At 44.9% G+C, this 20,295-nt stretch overlaps 1 protein-coding gene and 1 long non-coding RNA gene across 7 annotated transcripts in view; one reads left to right on the top strand and one right to left on the bottom strand.

Moving 5' to 3' along the window:
• The window catches only part of ARMC2 (armadillo repeat containing 2), a 104,385-nt gene that overhangs the window by 73,251 nt on the left and 10,839 nt on the right, over positions 1-20,295 (top strand). For all 6 annotated transcript variants that reach the window (XR_012033735.1, XM_072831850.1, XM_072831849.1 and 3 more), the window contains 2 exons: positions 1,304-1,403; positions 15,055-15,349. Coding sequence is in view for 5 of the 6 variants with exons in the window: in XM_072831850.1 (XP_072687951.1) it covers positions 1,304-1,403; positions 15,055-15,349 (395 nt within the window). In the remaining variant the exon portion in view is untranslated. The remainder of the gene's footprint in view (positions 1-1,303; positions 1,404-15,054; positions 15,350-20,295) is intronic.
• On the bottom strand, positions 2,861-18,092 carry LOC140636535 (uncharacterized). Its single transcript, XR_012033737.1, has 9 exons — positions 17,727-18,092; positions 17,039-17,204; positions 16,243-16,424; positions 13,033-15,125; positions 11,841-11,941; positions 6,487-6,672; positions 5,662-5,825; positions 3,749-3,823; positions 2,861-3,047 (listed from the first exon to the last, which is right to left on the bottom strand). It is a non-coding gene; the product is annotated as an uncharacterized lncRNA (long non-coding RNA).

Below are 20,295 nucleotides of genomic sequence, written 5' to 3'. Positions count from 1 at the left end.
AATATGAATTCATTTGTTCCTTATAGCAACTTTAAAAGGTGGGTACCATCATTATTGTCTTCATTTTATATATAAGGAAACTGGGTCATGGAGAGGCTCAGTACTTTTCTCAGTGGCATACAGTTGGAATTCAAACCAGGCCATCTGGAATCCATACATTTAACGACAATGTCACACCGCCTCTGCATTGTTGATAATGATTTTCACTCTGATTGCTTATGATGTTTCTCCTTTTCTCTCGATCAGTCTTGCCAAAGGTTTGCCAATTTTATTAGTTTTTTGCAGAGAACCAGCAGATTTATTGATCCGCTTCATTGTATGTTTGTTTTCTATTATATTCCTTCTGTTCTTATCTTTATCAACCCTTTTCTCCTACTACCTTTGGATATGTTATATTTTTCTTCTCTTTTGTTAGAAATTCAGTTCCTCTTTTAAAATCCTTCCGAAGACTATAAACTTTCCTTTAAATAGTGCTTTAGCTGTATCCCACAAATTTTGATTTGTGGTATTTTTAGTTATTCAGGTATGTTTTCTAAAAAAATTTTTATGTTTCTTTGACCCATAAGTTATGTTTTTAAGTCTTCAAAAATGTTTTCTAAGATATGTATTTTTACATTGATTTCCTAACTTAACTGTTCTTTAACCAGAGAATTTGATCTAGAAGACACCAGTGCTCTGAAAATTTACTGAGACTTGTTAATATCCTGGTAAATGGTCAAGTTTTTACAATATTGATGATGTTTTACCTATTAATCTGTCACTTAATGAGAGATTTATGAACACCTCCCAATCTGATAAGGGTTTGTCAGTACTTCCTTAAAGGTTTTGGTTGGTTGGTTGTTTGCATGCCTTCAAAATTTGGAAGCTCTTTTCGAGGCTTTTAACTTTAAGGCCTGTTTTTGCCTGATTTTAGTCCATCACAACCAGCCTAGTATATTTGAGCAGTTTAACAATTGTTTCTGACGGGGTCCCGGGAGATTCAGTGGTTGCTATCCAAATAGAATTTGTGTACATTTCTTAGCTTGTATTTTTCTGACCCACATGGATAGTGTAAATTCACACCATACACATGTATTAGAATTTTCTCTTTTTCAAAGGACCCCCTTCCCTCATGCCCCCCGAGTCTAAAGCAAACAGCAAGCCTTGTGGCTTCTCTAGACTGGTGTACAGAGTATTTCTAGACTCCTTTTCATACACTGGGCAACGCTTTGAACATCTGCATTTAAAGTAACCCTACATGTATTTGAACTTTCTGGAAACAAAAAAGTTTTTTTTTTAATTTTTCCATTTGGCATTTCTGCAGCAAACTTACTTCTTACCATGACTGCTGTGTTGCCTTGGCCAACTATTCCAGATGTTACGCCTTGTTTTTGAAACTGATAAACAAATACCAGAAGAAACAGGTCAGTTCTTTATGAATTTAATTCTTCAGTATGTTTTTGCATTGGTGTATTTGTGTAAGCTCATGTTGAGTGTTTATGCTTTGAATGTACCAGTTTCTATCAGAAGCTTCCATATGATGTATAATGCACGGCCCCTGGAGACAGTTACCTGTAGGAGTTGAGGAGGGAGTAGCTTGAGGCAGAAATGGCTACAGTAGGATGGTTGATGTGGTAGGATTTCTGGTTTAGGGAGAAGGGTGGGTGCGCAGTGTTGCTCCTCCCAGTGATCTCCAGACCCCTACATGAGAATCCTCTTGGGGTGGAATGGGGGCCTGATGAGTCAGATGGGTGGGAAGGGGCCTGGCCATCTGCACTTCAATGAGAACCACCCGGCCCTCTGATGCAAAGTAAAGTTTGGGATCCCTTACACTGGGTATATTCTTTTAGAAGATGAAATTCTTCTAAAATAAGGTAAGTATTAGAAAAAATTATTTGGTTTTAATGGATCGGGTAAAAGTATATATGGTTGTTTAAAAAAAGGAAGAAGTCACAAATGACTCCACCGTAATAAAATCATAATAGTACAGACATTAAGTTTTATGATATTTTTGAATATTCATTAAATACATTCTATTTTCATTCAGCTTTATAAATGATTAAAGTGACATCAACTCTTTAGTGAGACAGTTTATCTATGAACACAATATATATGCATTTCAAATATGGTAAAATTTCAGTATCACATACTAGCTTAAAGCCAAGTTTATGTGTATTCTAAGAACATTTTAACATAAAGCTGTGTGTTTGTTTATATTGGCCATCTCAAAACCACCTCAAAATATAATCCCTGTGTTTGCCACAAATAGCATTGAACTTATTTTTACCCAGCCAGATACTTCTGCTGAGAATGACTAAGTTTGTGAGATTTGATGCTATTATTAGCTAATGTATTAAAAGGTTACTAGTTTATTTTTGGTTATATAGATGACAGAGAAGTTTCTATGCTCATATTATATCGTTACTACATTTTAAGGATGATAGAACCTTGCTTAAAGTGTTAATAAGTTCTTATTTAGCTTTTAAACAGTGACTTACAAGTATGCACTCGAGTTTATGATTCTGAGTATTTGGGTTATAAATGCTTTCCCTTATATATTTTATATTTTCTACTTTGAAAGATTTCAAGGTACAAGAATTTGCTATGTCAGGGGAAGAATGGTTTTGATTAATCTACCTGAGAATATCCTCAATCTTCTGTGAATTGAAGTGTCCATTAAGCATTTATTAACCTAGATCTTGGTACAATATGTTATCTGAACTGTAATCTTTGGCAAGTGAATTAATCCAATGAAAAGCTGAGGCACTCCTATTCTTGGTCTTCTTTTTTTAAGGAAAAAGATAAAAGATAGAAAAGAGAGTTTACTATAGCATTAAAAGAATTCTTTTAGATCTTATACTTAAAAAGTTTAGTTATGGATTTTATTTTGAAAGGTTATTTTATGGACTTCCATTGTGATTTTATTTTGCCGTCATTATTCTTTTTGCTTTGATGTTTTGATCATGGGTGACTTAGATAACTATAACTGGAAAAGACATCTTCACACTAGAATTTTCAAATGGGGGTGAAAGAAAACATTTCTGTTTCATTTCAAGTTATGTTGTCACCTGTAAAAGGAAGAAAACCCATCAGTTTAGTACTGACAGAGAGTCCTATTGTTTTGTAGCATTATTAGTAAATAGCTGTTGTTTTTCTGATTATAGCATGGATCATGTCCATGTTTACCAAACAGACAAAAATCCCGGTATCTTGCCAATATGAGACACTTGAGATGTCAACATAGTGAAGGGTATGCTTTTTCTGGTTCAAGGGACTAACTGTCGTAAGTTTAATTGGCATAAAATTTTACCACGTCTCTTAGTGAACTACTTTTCACTTACCTGTAAAGCAAAATTGGTATTTCAAAGTCATATTTTTTTCTGTTGATCTATATGATAATTTTGTGTTCCTATTAAAAGTATTTTGGTTCAAAGAAGAATGAAGAGCATCTTGCAAACTATGTACAGTAGACGTTGTTTCCAGAACCATCAAAGAAATGCATAATTTATTATTTTTATCATTGTAGTAAAAATCAATTCAGATATATTACGTATTTCCTTGCCTTCTTAAAGATATTAAAAATAATTTAACCTCTTCTTGATGCCAAAAGTCAATATTCCAAGCATTAATTACTGCTCTAGAGGCTATTTGTCCCATAATGGGAGCATGTCAATTTATGAGATTCTTTAAATGCCTGTGTCTCCTTGTAGATTTCTCTCTCTTCCCTTTCTATTGATTGTTAATTCTGCCTTTGGTCATCTTCACTTACCTTTTGGGATTCTTTGCTTGCAATTAGCTGGGGACACTCATAATAAAACTTGTTGAAAGTATCACCTGAAAAAGTCTTAAATAGAATTGAATATGAATAGGCTCTTAGTGAGAGGACCTGAGGGGACTCTTTGACGAAAAATTCTTTGCCACTTCTCATCTTCAAGGGCCAATTAATATTACAAGATGGAGCTCTCATGTCCCCTCCTCTGTGAAGCCTTTCAAGACCCTCAATTTCTCCTGTAGCATCATTTTAAAGGTTTAAACGCAGCCAGTACACCCAGCTAGTACACCCAGAACTAAGGACCCAAGCAGAATGTCTCTAATCTTAACCACTTCACTATAATTAAGAAAAATTATCCCAAATTTAGAAATAGGATGTTAGGCTGGGAGGCTATGCGTCCTGACAAAGTCATGCTGCGGAACTGTTTAATAGGCAGGGCTTAATTCTCCAGGAGAATGCATCTGTGTTTAAACTTGCTATTTACTATTTGATTAGAACCCAAGCACTATAAAGTTACACATTAATTTGTAGATTTTTCTCTGGCAGACAAGATTGCCTCAAAAGTTATGGTTTTATGACCCTGTAGGCTATTAGCCAGGTGTGAATCTAACCTACTAATCTAACATTCTTTTTCATGCTTGTAAACACCAGATTCTTTGACTGTTCTTGGAGCCAACCTAGCCATTGTATTGGCTCCCTCATTAATGAGATAAGTAATTTTTAATATGTTAATTTTATGTGTGTATGGGAGGCATGTTGTTAACTTTTCAAAAATTATACTTCGACTCTATACTGTGTTTTACTTATCCTAAAGAATTCAATGTTACAGTTTTGAACCATCTCTGATTTTTTTCTAGTAAGAAAAGTAAATACATAATTTATATTTTCCTCAAGACCAAAATATTTTAAAAGAGCAGGGAAATTGCTCAGGCTACAAGGAAGTAGTTATGTGTCCCAACTACTTCCTAAAATCATTAACCAAAAGCTCCATACTCCATAGGTCTTTGTAAATATCTCTTTTGTGATTTTTCTGAATGATTATTTTTTGTATAGGTGCCTCATCCACTAGTGGGAATTTCTGAAGGACACAGGCCTTGTTTTGATAAAACAGATGATGCTTGGCGTAGTAGACTTGTGATAAAGTGCTGAAAGAATGAATTTTGAGTATTTGAAATGCTTTGGAATCTGTAAGGCATTATAAAATATTTTTCCTACTATTCTAGTACTTATTCCTTAAATATTTACTTTCTTTTTCCTAGTTTGGAGGAGGAAATAATAATAATTTTTCCCCATATTTTTCACCTTGGTGAACTGCCATACACAAAAGTAAAACAGAAGTAATGTACTTTAACTTTCTTCAGACCAGCATAGTCTTAGGTTTATGTTCCCAAATGGCCAGGCAAATATGATTTGCATTTCCTCTCTTTTAGAAATAAACGTAAATCCAGAAATCCCACACCATGCATGTTCGATGTGAGTGTTTTAATCTGCAGTGGCTAAAAACTGCCACACTGGAGATTTATTTGGATGTTGAGGCTTTGAACTAATCTTTGGAAAATCCACCAGCCCTCCAGCAAGTTATAGAATTATTACTTCCTATAATTATTTTTGTTTATAAAAATCTAAGACTATGTTGGAAGATTGGCAGTCTCCTAATATACATAGCTATCACCAAGCAATTAAACAAGCAGAAATATATAATTTTGTTCTGAGAAGTAAGTGTTAACTTTGTCTTAAAAGTCTGAGGGCTACACTGGGCATCAACAGAGATTTCATTTTTCTGAGATTTGTTTTTAAATCAAATCATGTTCACAGCTAAGTATATTTTCAAAGAACACAGAAACAAAAATCTCAAAAAAAAAAAAAAAAAAAAAGGAAAAGGAAAGAAAAAGAAAACCCCCTGCACATACCTTTTTAAGTGATTTTATCAAGCTGGTGAGGAGTTTTGCAGGTAACTGTCCTGCCACTTCCATGGTCCATCAAGGGGGAAATTCTGTTTCAACCCAGGTAGCACCAGGGCTGACGGCTGCTGGGAGAATTAGAATATTTCCTCCCCTATCTGCTATTTTTCCCACTGAAGGAAGAAAAAGAAATTGTATGAGAAAATGCCAAAGGTTAAAAAAAAATCCCATTTTTTTTACATTATTCATATTCATCTCTTGTCAAGGTAAAGTCTGACTTCTGCATATAAGAATGAGTCTTTTTAAAATATACTTAATCTATGTCTATCAGGTGAATGATAATGAAGGGTTGGGGGGGCATTTTCACTTTTATTTTCTACACATTTGTGTTGTGAGGATTTTTTTTACAAGGAACATGGATTTGTATTTCTTAAAGTGCTATTACAAAAACTGACAGTAGGTATTAAGATGGAGAGATTTCTAAATCTTTCTTGATTTAAGTCAGTAACTCCTAAAGTTAGCTGATCATCAGAATCACCTGGAGAGCTTTAAAAATACAGGTTCTCAGGCCCCACCTTTGGAGATTCTGATTCTGGTCTAGAATGGGGCCCAAGGACCTAATTTTTAGAGGCTCCTCAAGGGATGGAAACGCCTAGGAGCTTTGGGAACCTGTGGTATACATTCTTAAGGTGGTTCCTTAAAACGATCTTCTCCAGTACTGACAGCAGAGGGTTTCTACAAAATCTCAAGAGATTTTTAAAGTGATTAATCAAACCAGCCACACAGGGTCAGTCTTTCTCTGCACGCCTGTGGCTGACAGTGAGTGTCCCTTACAAGGTAGAGGCCAACTTAGCAAGAGAAACCACTTGTCGGTGTGCTTTCCACAGTGAAGGGTGATAAACTGTGCCTTTGCTTTTTGCACCAATAGCCGAAGGCTTTCTTAGCTCGAGGAAATGAGATGGTTTATTGGACTCTTCCACGATTTTTTTTCCTGCCAGACTTGTGTCAAAACAGCTGGCCCTGGAAAAGAGAAAACAAACAAACAAAAAGGAGTCCATGGGACCACACCCAGTGCTAATAGTGATAACGCTTTGATAACACAGTCATCACAGTGGTGAGGCTTCAGGTGCTGGTTGGAATGAACCACTTAGGAGAGGCGAGTTCAGGCTTTCTTTGTCCTGCAGGACCTTCACAATGGCCTCAGTGTCCGGTAACTGGACAAACCACGAGTTGTTGATTTGCAGTTCATGAAATCACCCCCAAATTTTATTGTCAAATAATCACCAAATATTCCTGCCCACGTCCTGCTTTGAGAAAGTTCAGTGTAGACCCGTATTGTAAGTTTGCAGCAGATCCATCTGAGGGAGATCAGTGCATGTTCAGTCAAACGAAGGCCCAGTTGGCTGCGCCCCTCTTTGCACACAGCGGGCCGGTCTGTGGCTGATGGTTGTGGTAACCAGCCAGGGTTTCTGGTTTATCAACAGTCTCAGAGAAAAGGAATCCACTCCTCCCAGCTCTCACAAAGGACTTCCTCAGGGAGAACAAGGGAAACTTCTTTGGCTCATGTCTAAGGAGGTTAATTGGTCCAAGATCCATGGTACAACTAATCACTCCAGTTCCCACACACACACACACACACACACAATCGGAGACCAGAACACAACATTTCAGTCAGCTTGATGCGGCTTGAAAGCTAAACGTTGGCATTAGGCAGAGAGTCTATTAAAAATGCTAACCAAAATTCGATTAAATGACAAATCTCATTTAAGAAATGTGCACATATTGTACGCTTTGTGGTGTAAACTACATTTGCTACAAACCAAATGTACAAACAGATGGACCTAGTAACGCAGGAACGAGCAGGGTCGATATCATCCTTGCAAATCAGGGCCTGCCTTAGGAGGCGCCTCTGACGTCAGCAGTGCTGCATTTAGCATCTCCGCAAAATATGTTTGGGTTCGTTTTCTGGAAGAACACGAAGGGATTTTCCCCATTTCTTCTGTAAATATCTCTCGGGCAGGGGATCCAGTAAAATGCCTCTGAAATAAGATTTGTGAGATGGGGCTGCGTTTTACGGAGGTCACGGCCCAAAAAAGGAATAACCTTTATCTACGTTCCCATCACTTGCACCCATTGAGCAACTGCCTGTCTAACCCTCTCCATTCCTAGACACGGTCAGTTCCTTATTTTTTTCAAAACAGAGCTTCCAGAGGCAGGCCCATCATCAGCACATTCACACACTCACAAACCCCGTCTGGGAATGGCCTGACGTGTCCTTGCTTGCGCTGCTTTTAAAGCCAGGCCTGCCTCATTCCACCTGGACTTCTTTTAGGGTAAGGGATCATGTTCGGCCTTGTACACACAGTGAGCACTGTCTGCTTTGGAATGCTTCGAAATCGCCGTGTTGACAGGGAGACCTGGGGTGTCTGCAGGGCTGCAAGCACAAACACCTGCCATCGTTCTAGCTGCTCATCTGTAATGCCACCACAGGGGTGGAACAGTCCAGAAGGAAGTGACCTCTCTGTCCCCTCCATCTTGTTTGGGGCCGGTGAGGATTGGTTAGGAAGGCACCTCCACCCCTTCCCCTGGAGCCTTTATATGGCCACTTGGCTCCCAGCTCGGCCTCTGCCTCCTGCCTGGCAGGAGCGTGCCCTGTGGCTTTCTTCCCAGACCCTCTGCAGGCACATTCCCGGTGGGTGCTGCTAGCATTTGGCTGAGCTCGCTCCTTTTTTCAGCCTTGGCCTCGCTCTGCACCCCTGACCGGGCGGACAGCACAATAAGCCCGTCCCTTGTTCATTCTTTCCAGCTCCTGCTGCTTTGCCCTTGTGGAACTGGCTCTTCCCCCACTCAGCACGGAACCCGAGCGCCTGATTTATGTCTGTGGACTTAAAAAAAGAACAGAGCGCAGCGAAATGCCAGCCTTGCCCCGTGCTTTTGAGTGACAGCCACATCCGGAAGCATACAGTTGGTGCTCAATAAATGGCTGCTGATGGGATGGATAGATAGAGGAGGCATCAGTATAGTCTCTCCTGGTTTTTATTTTTTACTTTTTAAAGATTTTATTTATTTATTTATTTATTCATGAGAGACACAGAGAGAGAGGCAGAGACACAGGCAGAGGGAGAAGCAGGCTCCCCCCGGGGAGCTGGATGTGGGACTCGATCCCGGGATCCCAGGATCACGCCCTGAGCCAAAGGCAGAGGCTCAACCACTGAGCCACCCAGGCGTCCCTCTTCTGGTTTCTAAATGATCTTCTACTCAGAGTCTGGGTTTTGAGTTGCCAGCATCTCAGCTTCTCCCATCTTGTGTGGTTCAGCACTTACACAAAGCGTTGACCCACTTTTAGGACCCTAGGGCTGATTAGCATTTTTTGCAGTAGTGCCGTCTGTCTTCCCCACGGGCATCTGTTCTTCAAGCCACCTATACGTTCAATTAATGTTGAAGTTTGGCTGGAGGGTGGGAAGTTGGGTAGATGTTGCAAATTGCAAATCCTTGATTCAGCTCTCGGATCCACACTGCCTTGAGAAGTTCCTAACCAAATTTTAAATGGGGCATCTTGAAAGTCTTTCTAAAATATTTTCCTTTACCTACTAGAAGTAGTTCTCTCCTAAGTAAGTGGGGTCGGCTGAACATAGTTTATTATTTCTGTGATAGGTTGATATGGTTCCTTCCCTACGGTCAATATCATGCACACCAGTGATTTTAAGGCCTGGTGGGAAGTTGTGGGGTGGGCATCCAGGAGGACTGTGTTCCCTTTGGCTGACTGTGGGCAGGGGTAATAATGAGAGGACTGGTCACACGGGGCTAGAGGGTGCCTCGGACGCTGGCTTTGACATCGAATAGGCCGTGGATGTTTCTGGGCAAGGGGATGACATAAGAGCTGTGTGGCAGGAAGTGGTCCCAGAGGGGGGATGCCGTCAAGGGCCCGAGGCAGGAGTCTTCAGACAGGCCACCCAGTAAAATGCCTCAAATAAGACTTTTTCCCATTTTTCCCAGGCATGGGAAGGAGGGGCCGGGGGAGATTCTGAGACGGCAGAGCAGAGGGAACTCGGTGGCTGGTTGATGAGGGGAGTGAGGAATCAAAGATGCCTGTGGGGCCAAGTCTGGGGGATCGGACAGGTGAGGGTTATGGGGAACAAGGAGATGGGCTGAAGGAGTTTGGGGGGTCCATCTGTGAGCACAGGTGGTAGGTGGTCCACATCCTGCCTCTTCTCACCAGGGTTGGACTTGGGGATCACCCAGCCCCGTGAAGCTTGGGTCCCCACATCCCTGAGTGGGAGGAAAGCCTCCTTCACCGACTTTAGGCCAATGTCTCGCATGCGGAGAGTAACAGCAACCCAACTGCTGCTGCTGCTGGAGCTTGCCAGTTGCTCAGCTGTGTCCTGCTCCGTGCTTTGTTCCAGTTAAAGCAATTTCATTTACAGCAGCGCGGGGCCCACTGAGACCGAGTACCATGCTTGCTCCTAAGGACACAACACATTCGAACCAACGAGAATATCGCACAGGCCCTAACTGGAAAGCACGGGAGGTCAGGCCTCTTACAATAGGTGTACCTGTTTGTCTGGGCTCTGGTTGGCCGCAGCTATTGCTAGGCCGATTCCATTGTTATGCAAAATTAGAAAGTTGATATGAACTGGTTATACGAGACTGCTTGCTTGCTTGCTTTTTTAAGATTTATTTACTTGACAGAGAGAGAGCACAGGTAGGCCGAGCAGCAGGCAGAGGGGGGAGAAAGAAGCAGGCTTCCCACTGAGCAGGGAGCCCGACACGAGGCTCGATCCCAGGACCCTGGGATCATGACCTAAGCTGAAAGCAGATGCTCAACAGACTGAGCCACCCAGGCGCCCCTAGACTGCTTTCTCTAAACAAAAATTCTCTCTCCTGATTCATCTTTATTTTGCTGTTTCAAAATTCACAGCTATGGTATGAATATGCAACACTGTGTGAAGGTTAGTAAAAATGCTCCAAAAGTTCAAGGTTGATTTATAGGTGGTTCTCAGATGTTGTCCGGGGACAAAAGAGAGAATCTGTACCTGAAAGGAGATTTATTTTATTTTCTGCTATGGATTCAATCACTGGTCTCTACAAACTGATAATTCTGGCCTTTGTGTAATTTTTCAAATCTTCATAGAATAATTAAGTGGCACTTTGCAGACTTGAGAAGGATTGGGTGGTGGGACAATGAATAAACTCCCTATGATCGCGTCCGAGGCAGCCCTCTGCACAATGCGGACCACCCACGGTCAGCCGAGGGGCCTTGCAAAGCCGTCTGGCTTAGCCAGTGCTCTCAGGATTCCAGATGAGTCAAGACAAGCACTGGTATGGGAATAAGGAAGCACCACCTCTGCCAACCTCCTGGGAGACTGCTTCTATTTTGGCCTATTCCATGTTCCCTAGATTTGCAGAGAATATATTTGAGAAAGGTGGGGGGGTGGGGGGTGGAATGAAAAGATGCCTTAGCCAACCCTGAGAAAGAGGACAGAAACAGTGAGCATAGCAGTTGCTGGAAGCTTGGTGCTGCAAGCGGCACAATCTGCCATCCCCATTTGTTGATCTCGCATGCCATCCTTCAGTTGGCACCACTGCTGCCAGGAACCACCCCCTCCTTTTTCCATCTGAAGGCAGGGAAAGAGGTATTGTGGCAGTGTTAACTCTTCCTGCCCTGAAGTCTGGAGTTTCTTCTTCCCACGTGGGGCTTAATAATCTCTGCCATGTTAGGATCCACGCGGATACTAGAATCAAGGAATTTTAGAAGTTGAAGGGGCTGGAGAAAGCAGCACTTAGTCTCCCCAGATGAGACCACATGGGACAGTGGATGGAGGCCCCTTGAATCTGCAAGGATGGGGAAGGAAAGCTGCCTTTATCTGCAGCCTGGGATCTCGTCTGAACGCTCCTGGCAAATCAGCAACGATGATTTGGGTAGAGATGGTACAGGGCCAGGGACACCTGCTGAGTTCTACGAAGGAGTAAAACAAATACAGGGAGGCACAGGTGAAGCAGCGAGGCCTGGGAGGAGGGGGAAAGGAGGAGGACCGGTCCAGCATCCTTCTGAAGACGGCCGGTTGACATTTTACGGGGTAAATTGATGAGCCTGATATGATTCAACAAAAAGAATACAACGACGTTTTACATTTTTTAATAAAGAAGCCATTCAAGATCACATATGATGTCTTTCCTGTTTTGCTTACCGAGCCTCCGGGGAGATGGGAGAGGAGAACAATCTAGGGAACAGTGCGAAGTCCAGAAATGTCAACACGGCTACAGTTGAGGGCACGGGGGAGGTGACCTCCTGGATGGGAAGGATGGGGAACAGCTCTGTTCAGATTAAAGGACTGCAGATGATCACTTCTAATGAATTAATTTGTGTGTCTAAATGCTTGGCACAGTGCCTGGCACATCGTCAACACTGTGTGTTCATTGCTGCCGTGACAGTTGGCCTGTATAGTCTTCCAGAGGTAGACCTCGTGTGGGGAGTCTTTCATCAGAAATCGTATACCCAAGTTCATGCAAAAAGCTCATATTCCTTAGCTTAGAAAATAGAAGATGGAACATCCTTTGAGGAGCCTAATTCTCAGAAATCCCCTCTGTCCTGTTTGGAAAACATCCTGCTTCTCTGTTGGGTGTGGCCGGGCAGGAGGAGCCTCTGCCATCAGGAACCTTGTGAGGTAACCACGGGTTCTATGTGAAGTGACAAGTATCATCGTGAAATTGTGTGTGCTTGCTTTGGGTGGAGGACCCACAGACTAAAGTTTTTTTAGGGAACCATCTGGTGATCAGAGACAGACAAAGTGACCCCCGTCCCCAGGAAGGGGACTGTCCCAGGACTCTTTCTCAAGACCCACTCACTCCCTTCTCCATCCTCCCCTCCAGATAGCCACTCTTCAAACGTTTTTCAAGGTTGAACTGAAATTCCCTGGAGGTCATTTTGCTGACACCCCCCCCCCGCCCCGTCCCCACTGTCCCCTAGGCGTCCTCCTGTCTAAACTCCTCCGAGACCATCGGGTCTGTCCCACACAGTTTAATGCTACGAACATGTTACTGATGGTATGAGAAAAAGGTTCAGAACGGTGCCCAAGTCATCCCTCACGACTTGTGCCTGGCCTGTTTGGTCTTGTTTACCCTCACGACACAGAATTTTCTCAGTCTGCACATGGAGCGGATGGAGACACAGAGAGGCTAAGCCAAGTCACAGGTATGAAGCAGACTGGCTGGCTCTCAAGCTGGGGATCCTAACCCCTGTCCTTCAGTGTCTAGCTGCCTGCGTGGCCCTCTCACCCCACATAGGTTAGCCTTGTCTTCTCAAGTAGATTGGAGGCTCTTCAGGGCACCTTGTCTCCTGTCCATCCTCCAAGTGTGTCCTCCCCAGCCCCTGGCACTCACAGTCACCGACGCCTGGCATTCGGGCTCCCGCAGCCCAGGAGCGGCTACTCCCAACTGGGATGACCGGCTACCATCGGTTGCTCACTGAGCTGAGGGTTTTTTTTTTTTTTTCCCAATGTGAACTCTCTCCTGGACCAGCTCCAGTTCTTGCTGGCGTGTTAGCCTCCGACTTTCTTAATGTTGACAAATGGTTCCCAGCTGCACAAGCCGCGGCCTCGCTTCTGCTCGGCCAGTGCCAGGGAAAAGTCTTTCAAGAACAAGCAGGAACAAGTTGGTGTTGGCCGAGCAGCCACGGGCAAATCCAGAAGCTTGTCCTCCATCTGTGACCTTCAGCTCTCTGCCATGCGTGGTCCCTGTGCTGCCCGCGCCCCACCTAGACCTGGCTCCCCGATTAAAACAGGCCCAGGCCTCTGCCCTCGTTGGGTAAGGCTGCTGACTATTGCAGGTCTGATACACAAAGCCAGGTTTCTTGGGAATCCCTCCTGGTGACCTGTTTGCATTTTATTTTATTTTTTACTTTACTATATCTTAAAAGATTTTATTTATTTGAGAGGGAGAGTTTGTGCATGAGTCGGGGAGGAGCAGAGGGAGAGGGACCAGCTTGAGTGCAGAGCCCGACTCGAGGCTCGAACTCACGACCCTGAGATCATGACCTGAGCTGAAATCAAGATCAGAGGCTGAACCCACTGAGCCACCCAGGAGCCCCACATATTTGCATTTTAAAAGGAGATAATTCCTTAGCTGCTCTGCAAAAGACAAGGCAAAGGAGATCCTTGCAGGACAGGCCATGTGGGAGGCTTGGCTCTAGAAAGCACTCCAGGTCAGGGATCCTGGATTCAAATCCTGACTCACTCCTTGCTCGTTGTGTGACCAGGCAGGTTCTAAAAACCCATTTCTTGTCTGTCAAATTGCACAGCCAGCACAGTGAGAGTTAGCACCCGGATCACTCACAGCCCCTGAGTGAGTAAGTCTCTTCCTCCCCAAGGAATCTCCTCACTGTCCCTGGGTATGGGGAAGGCCAGTGTTCTCATTTGTCTGTCTGTTATAGAATTAAGAATGTAATTGTTTTTGTGTCCTGTTTACTTGTAAATTGTTCTCAGTTTGGGATTTTTCGAAACATTTATTTAACGTGAAATAGAGCGTATATGCAGAAAAGTGGGTAAGCACACACGTGCACCTCAGCCAGTAGGGGTAAGGGCATCGCCCACGTAACCACTACCCTAGTCAAGAAGGAAAAGCACTGCTTTAAAGTGATATATTTGTCAAACACAGTGATTCTGTCCCCAGGGGACATTCAAACCTTTTTGGTTGTGGGCTGCCTGGCTGGCTCAGTTGCACGGATCCTTGATCTCAGGGTCATGGGTTCAAGCCCCATATTGGGCGTGAAGCCTACTTAAAAAAGACGGTTAGACCTTCTTGGTTGTGACGTCTGGGGAGGTGCTACTGGCATCTATAGTAAGAGCCAGGAATACTGCTGCTAAATCTAGCCCCCCCACAGCAAGGATTATCCTGCCCCCAAAGTCTGTGGGGCCCAGGTTGGGAAAGCGCGCTCTAACACAGTCTGATCAGCCGTCGTGCGGAACAGTCGATTTTCAGAAACACAGCGCCTTCAGCAGGAGGTGAACTTCTAGGGAAAGATTTGGGTGTTGTGGCAACCTGTTGGTGTCACTACTTAGATTTACATGACACGGTATCAGTAATCCTATCCCACTTGACTAATTGTTGTCTGAGGGGTTAAAAAGAAAAGAAAAGAGGCCAACCAGGATTTCAGACGCAGGATCTGAAGTTAATGCCCTCGCTAATAGCATCACTCAGTTCGTAGCCTTTCACTGCTCCAAGTGCTTGTTAATCTCCTCCATCAATTTGCACCGATCTTGAGACTCAAACTCTAGACAAGTTCGTGGGCGCCAGATGTGCCCCCCTCTTCTAGTAATCACACCGTGAATAAATGAACACGCTGTACTCCTTCCAGCAACTGGCCCCAGCTCCTCGGCCCTCTAACCGGCTCCCCCTTCCCTGCAGGATCTGGTGGTGCGGATCGTCTTCATCCTTGGCAACCTGACGGCGAAGAACAACCAGGCTCGGGAGCAGTTCTGCAAAGAGAAAGGGAGCATCCCAGCCTTGCTGTCGCTGTTCGGCACGTTCCACCGACTGGACCTGGGCGCCGAGAAGCCGGCGGCGGGAGCCGGGCGGGCCCAGGCCCAGGACGTGCTCATCAAGCTGACCCGCGTGCTCGCCAACCTGGCCATCCACCCGGCCGTGGGCCCCGCGCTGGCCGCCGACCCGCTCGCCGTGGGCCTGTTGCTCGCCACGCTCGGTACGGCACCCCCGGCATGTGACAAGGCCCTGTGGCCACCCCACTGCCCCCCGTCCTGGCAGCACAGCCGCCTTGGAGGAGCCTTCCGTTTCAGGAAGAAAAATTCTTCCTCTGCTCAAAACTGCCTCAAAAGCAGTCCAGATTAAAAAATATATGTATATAATATATATATATAGCCTTTTGCAGAGCAGCTAAGGAATTATCTCCTTATAAAATGCAAATATATGGGGCTTCTGGGTGGCTCAGTGGGTTCAGCCTCTGATCTTGATTTCAGCTCAGGTCATGATCTCAGGGTCGTGAGTTCAAGCACCTTTCATATATATATATGAAAAGAAAAGAAAAGAGAAAAAGAAAAAAATTACTAAAACCCACTGAAGTGTATGCCTTGAAAAGGGTGAATTTTGTCACAATTAAAATAAACCCTTTTTTTTTTTTACTTTTTTTTTTTTAAAGATTTTATTTATTTATTTGACAGAGAGAGAGAGAGACAGAGAGAACATGAGCAGGGGAGGGACAGAGGGAGAGGGAAAAACAGGCTCCTGACTGAGCAAGGAGCAAGGAGCAGCTGACGTGGGACTGGATCCCAGGACTCCGGGATCCTGATGTGAGTCTAAGGCAGATGCTTAAGGCTGAGCCACCCAGGCGACCCACAATTTTTTTTTTAAGTGTACCAATCAGATTACTGAAAATTGGCCAAGCTAAGGATAAAGCATTTGAAATCCTTCATTTTTCCTATACTTGTCCACACGACTAGAGTGTTATCTTTTTCTTTTTCAGGTTTTTACATTATCTGTATTATGGCCCGCAGTTATCCAGGTCCCCTTTCCCCCCATTATTAGCCACTTAGCCATGGCACTCTTCCATAACAAACCACCACAGACTGGGTGGCTTACCACAGAAATGTGTTTCTTCTCGTGGTTCTTGGGGTGCCGGCCAGGGAGGGGTCTGGGATGAAGCTCTCCCCTTGCCTTGCAGACAGTGGCCTTCTCACCGGGTCTTCACATGGTGGTTCCTCCAAGTGAACCCTCAGGGAGACAGAATGATCTCTCTTCCTCTTCTTCTAAGGCCACCAGTCCTATGGGATAAGGACTCCACCCTTATGATCTCATCTGACTTTACCTCTTAAATCCCCGTCTCCAAATACAATTGCATTGAAGGTTAGGGCTTCCATGTATGAATTCAGGGCAGGAGACACAGTTCAGTCCATTGTACTGTATCCTGCCCCGCACCCGCCCCCTCAGTTCATGTCCTTCTCACATGGAAAACTCATTGCTTCCATCTCAGGAGCTCCAAAGGTTTTAACCCTGAAGTCTAAGGACCAACATCCCATGTAAATACCTAAATCAGATATTGTGAGACTCAAGAATTCCTCTCCTGTGAACCTGTGGAACCGGACTTGTTATGCTTCCGAAATACAGCTGTGGGGCAGGCGTAGGATTGACATTCCCATTCCAAAGGGAGGAATAGGGGAAAAGAAAAAGGTGGCAGTTCCCAGGCAAGGCGAATTCCATCATATTTTAAGACTTGAAAATAATCCTCTTTGGTTCAGTGCTTTGCCTTCCAGACCCATTGGGGTGGAGGTCCTGCCTCCAGGTCCTGCTCTGCAGGCCGGGCCCGTCCTCGGGGCTTTGGGGTAGAAGGCATCTGGCCTGTTGAAACCGAGGCAGTGGCCCTGGATCTCTCACTCACCTTTGGGGTCATTTCCACTGCTCTTGAAGGATATTGCACACTCACAGCCAAAGAGCTCTCTCCTCCAGTCCTGTCACATCTGAGGATGGCCTCCCTTCATTTTGCCCCATCTCCGAGCCTTTCGGTTCAAACTGGCAGTGTTTCTGCTCACATAAGCCCAGAAGCCCTATATCAAATGATATTCCAAATGCGCGCTTGGTTCTCTCTAGCACATGCTTTCTCACTTTTTGCCTTAGGGATAGGCCGAGAATTTTCCAGATCTTCAAGTTCTAGTTCCTTTTGCTCAACAATTCTTTCTTCACATTCATCTCTCTCTCCTCACATTTTACTATAATGTCAGGAGAAGCCAAGTCGCTCCGTAAACACTTTTGCTTAGAAATCTCAGCTAAATATCCAACATCGCTGCTTGCTAGCTCTACCTTTCGCAAAAACACCAGAATGCAAACATAGTTCAGCCCAGTTCTTTGCCACGTTAACAACTTTCCTGCAGTCTCCAGGAACCTCTTCCTTATTTCCCTCTGAGGTCTCACCAGAATGGCCTTTATGTCCCTGTTTGTACCTGCATGCTCTTTTCCCTAAGAAGGTGGAAGCTCAAGCGCTCTCTCTCTCTCTCTCTCTCGCTCTCTCCTCTTTTCTTTCAGAGCCCTCACCACAACTGCCTTTAAGATTTCTTATTTCTAGCATTCACCTCAAGACTCCTCCAGCCTCCGCCACCTGCACCCCCCAGTTCCAAAGCCACTGTCACACTTTTAGGGTTTGTTAGAGCAGCAGCCCACTCCGTGGTGCCAACACCTGTCTCAGTCGGCTGGGGTTGCCACAGCGAAACAGTGTAGCCTGGGTGACTTCAACAACAGATTTATTTCATCACAATCCGGAGACTGGAAGTCTGAGATCCGGATGACGTCATGGCTGGGTTCTGGAGAAGTCTGTCTTCCTGGCTTGAGGATGGCTTCCTTCTCACCATGGCCTCACGCAGTCTCTGCTGGCGTGTGCACTCGGACAGCACATGCTCTCTCTCTCTCTCTCTCTCTCTCTTCCTCTTCTCTAAGGCCAGCAGCCCTATTGGATAAGACTCCACCCTTATGACCTCATTTCATCCTCATTAGCCCTTAAAAGCTGTAGTTCCAAATACAGTTACATTAGGGCTTCACCATATGAAGGGGGGGTGCATAATTCAGTCCCTGACACCCCCTTCCACTTTTTAGGCCTCATCACTTCCCGCAGGCACCTCCACCCACCAGGGAGCAGGGAAATTAACTCCCACACAGAGTGATCAACTTAGCTACTGGTTACCAGGATCCGAAAGATCTTCTCGTGGTAGAAGAAACATTAATACCTGATGAAAATGAGGTTTGGGGGTGACCTTTGAACTTCGCCCCCTGCTCTTCATTAAGATCCATTACTGAGTCCTCAGTGCACAACGAGTCCTAGGCTTCAGGGGGTTTATCTGAGGCTGCTCAGGCTCCCGTATAACAAACTACAGCAGACAGGGTGGCTTCAATCCCCGAAATCTGTCTTCTCACGGTTCTGGAGGCTGGAATCCCAAGGTCAGGGTGCCAGCAGGGTTGGCGTCTGGCCAGGATGCTCTTTCTGGCTTGTAGATGCTACCTTCCTCCTCTTAGAAGGGCAGCAGCCTATTGGGTGAGGGCCCGTCCTGATGACTCATTTAACCCTTCATTAGCTCCAGATTCACTCACACTGGGGGTGACTTCACCCTGGGGCTTCTACATATGAATTTGGAGAAGAACACAAACATTTGGTGCCTAACAAGGTTTAAGAACACATAGTATCTGCTTTCAAGGAGCTCAGAGTATGTGGCGGAGGCAGGGCAGGCGCGCAGACAAGAGGGTGGTGACAAGTGCCCGCAGCAAGGTGTACACAGGACGTGAGGCCCGAGGAGTTGGAACCCCAGGACTTGTCTCTGGAGGCCAGTCTCACTGCAGAGGGTCTTTTAAAATTTAATTTAAAAAAAAAAAAAAAACTCTTTCTAAGAAGGACTAGCCCTTTCTGCAAGCTCCCAGATTTAGAGACTGGCTGCCTGAGTGGCAAGCTCCAAATTCTAGACTTTCTTACAACCATGAGCCAGCTACAGAGGGCTAAGTGATTCTCTCATGCCCACTGGCAGCAAAGCATTGCTCCAGGCAGCTCTGATGGGCACAAAGGAAGATGCAAGGGCAAGAACAGATGGTTGAGTCAGATACTCCCAGATTCAGATGTGTGTTCTTTGAAGTCAGGCAAGGGATTTAACTCCTCTCAGCCTCAATGGTCTCATATAAGATGGCATTTTAGGAGGTTGATATGGACTGAATCGCATCCGCCACTCCCCAGCTTCCTATGTTGAAGCCCTAAGCCTCAGTGTGATGGTATTTGGAGACGGAGCCTTTGGGAGATAATGAGGTGTAGACCAGGTCATGAAGGGAGGGGCTCGTGGTGGGATTAGTGTCCTTATAAGAAGAGACGCCAGAGAGCTTGCTCTTGCTTTCTCTCCACCATGTGAGGATACAGCAAGGAGGCCATCCGCAAGCCAGGAGGGGTCCTCACCATCCTGATGCCAGACTTCCAACCTCCAGAACTGTGAGAAAATACATTCCTGTAATTTAAGCCCCACATCTGTGGTATTTTGTTATGGTGGCCTGAGTTGAGACAGCTGCACCCTTAGAGTATTAATGATTTGTGGGTTCAAATGCTGGTAAGTGCATTTAAAGCATTATTAATCATTTACTTTTGTGGGGCTAAGTGCACACAAAGTGCTTGGTGCTGTTGTGATAGAGGCCTGGTAGCTGTGGGTACCTACCCTCTTGCCCTAGGCGCTGCACACTATTCCTTCTGGCCAAACGTAGGTCCCACAGAAAGTGGTGATACATAAGAGGTACCCTCTCCCCACCCCCGGACAAATCCTCCTACCAAAGCAAGATTAAAAAACAGATTTCCAAACACTGTCCAAGGTCCAGTGTCATCAGTCTGGAGGCAGAAGGAACTAGGGCTCTTAACTGGCATTTCTGCATCTGCCAGGAGATGAGTCTGGAGGCTGAAGGCGGGAAACAGAATTCCTAAGGGTCTCATGTGCTAAGAGTCCTTCCCTACTTGTTGCATCCAGCAACTATTTACCGAGCACCCCTATGTGCCAGACTCTGTTCTAGCTGCTGGGAATGCAACAATAAATCAAATAGACAAATCCCCAGTCTTGTAGAGCGTACATTTTAGGACTAGAAGACAAACATTAAACACACCACAGGCCAGGTGATTACATGGGCCCT

Source organism: Canis lupus, chromosome 7, assembly GCF_048164855.1.
Source record: "Canis lupus baileyi chromosome 7, mCanLup2.hap1, whole genome shotgun sequence".
Classification (NCBI taxonomy): Eukaryota; Metazoa; Chordata; class Mammalia; order Carnivora; family Canidae; genus Canis; species Canis lupus.
This window is presented reverse-complemented; position numbering and strand designations above follow the sequence as displayed.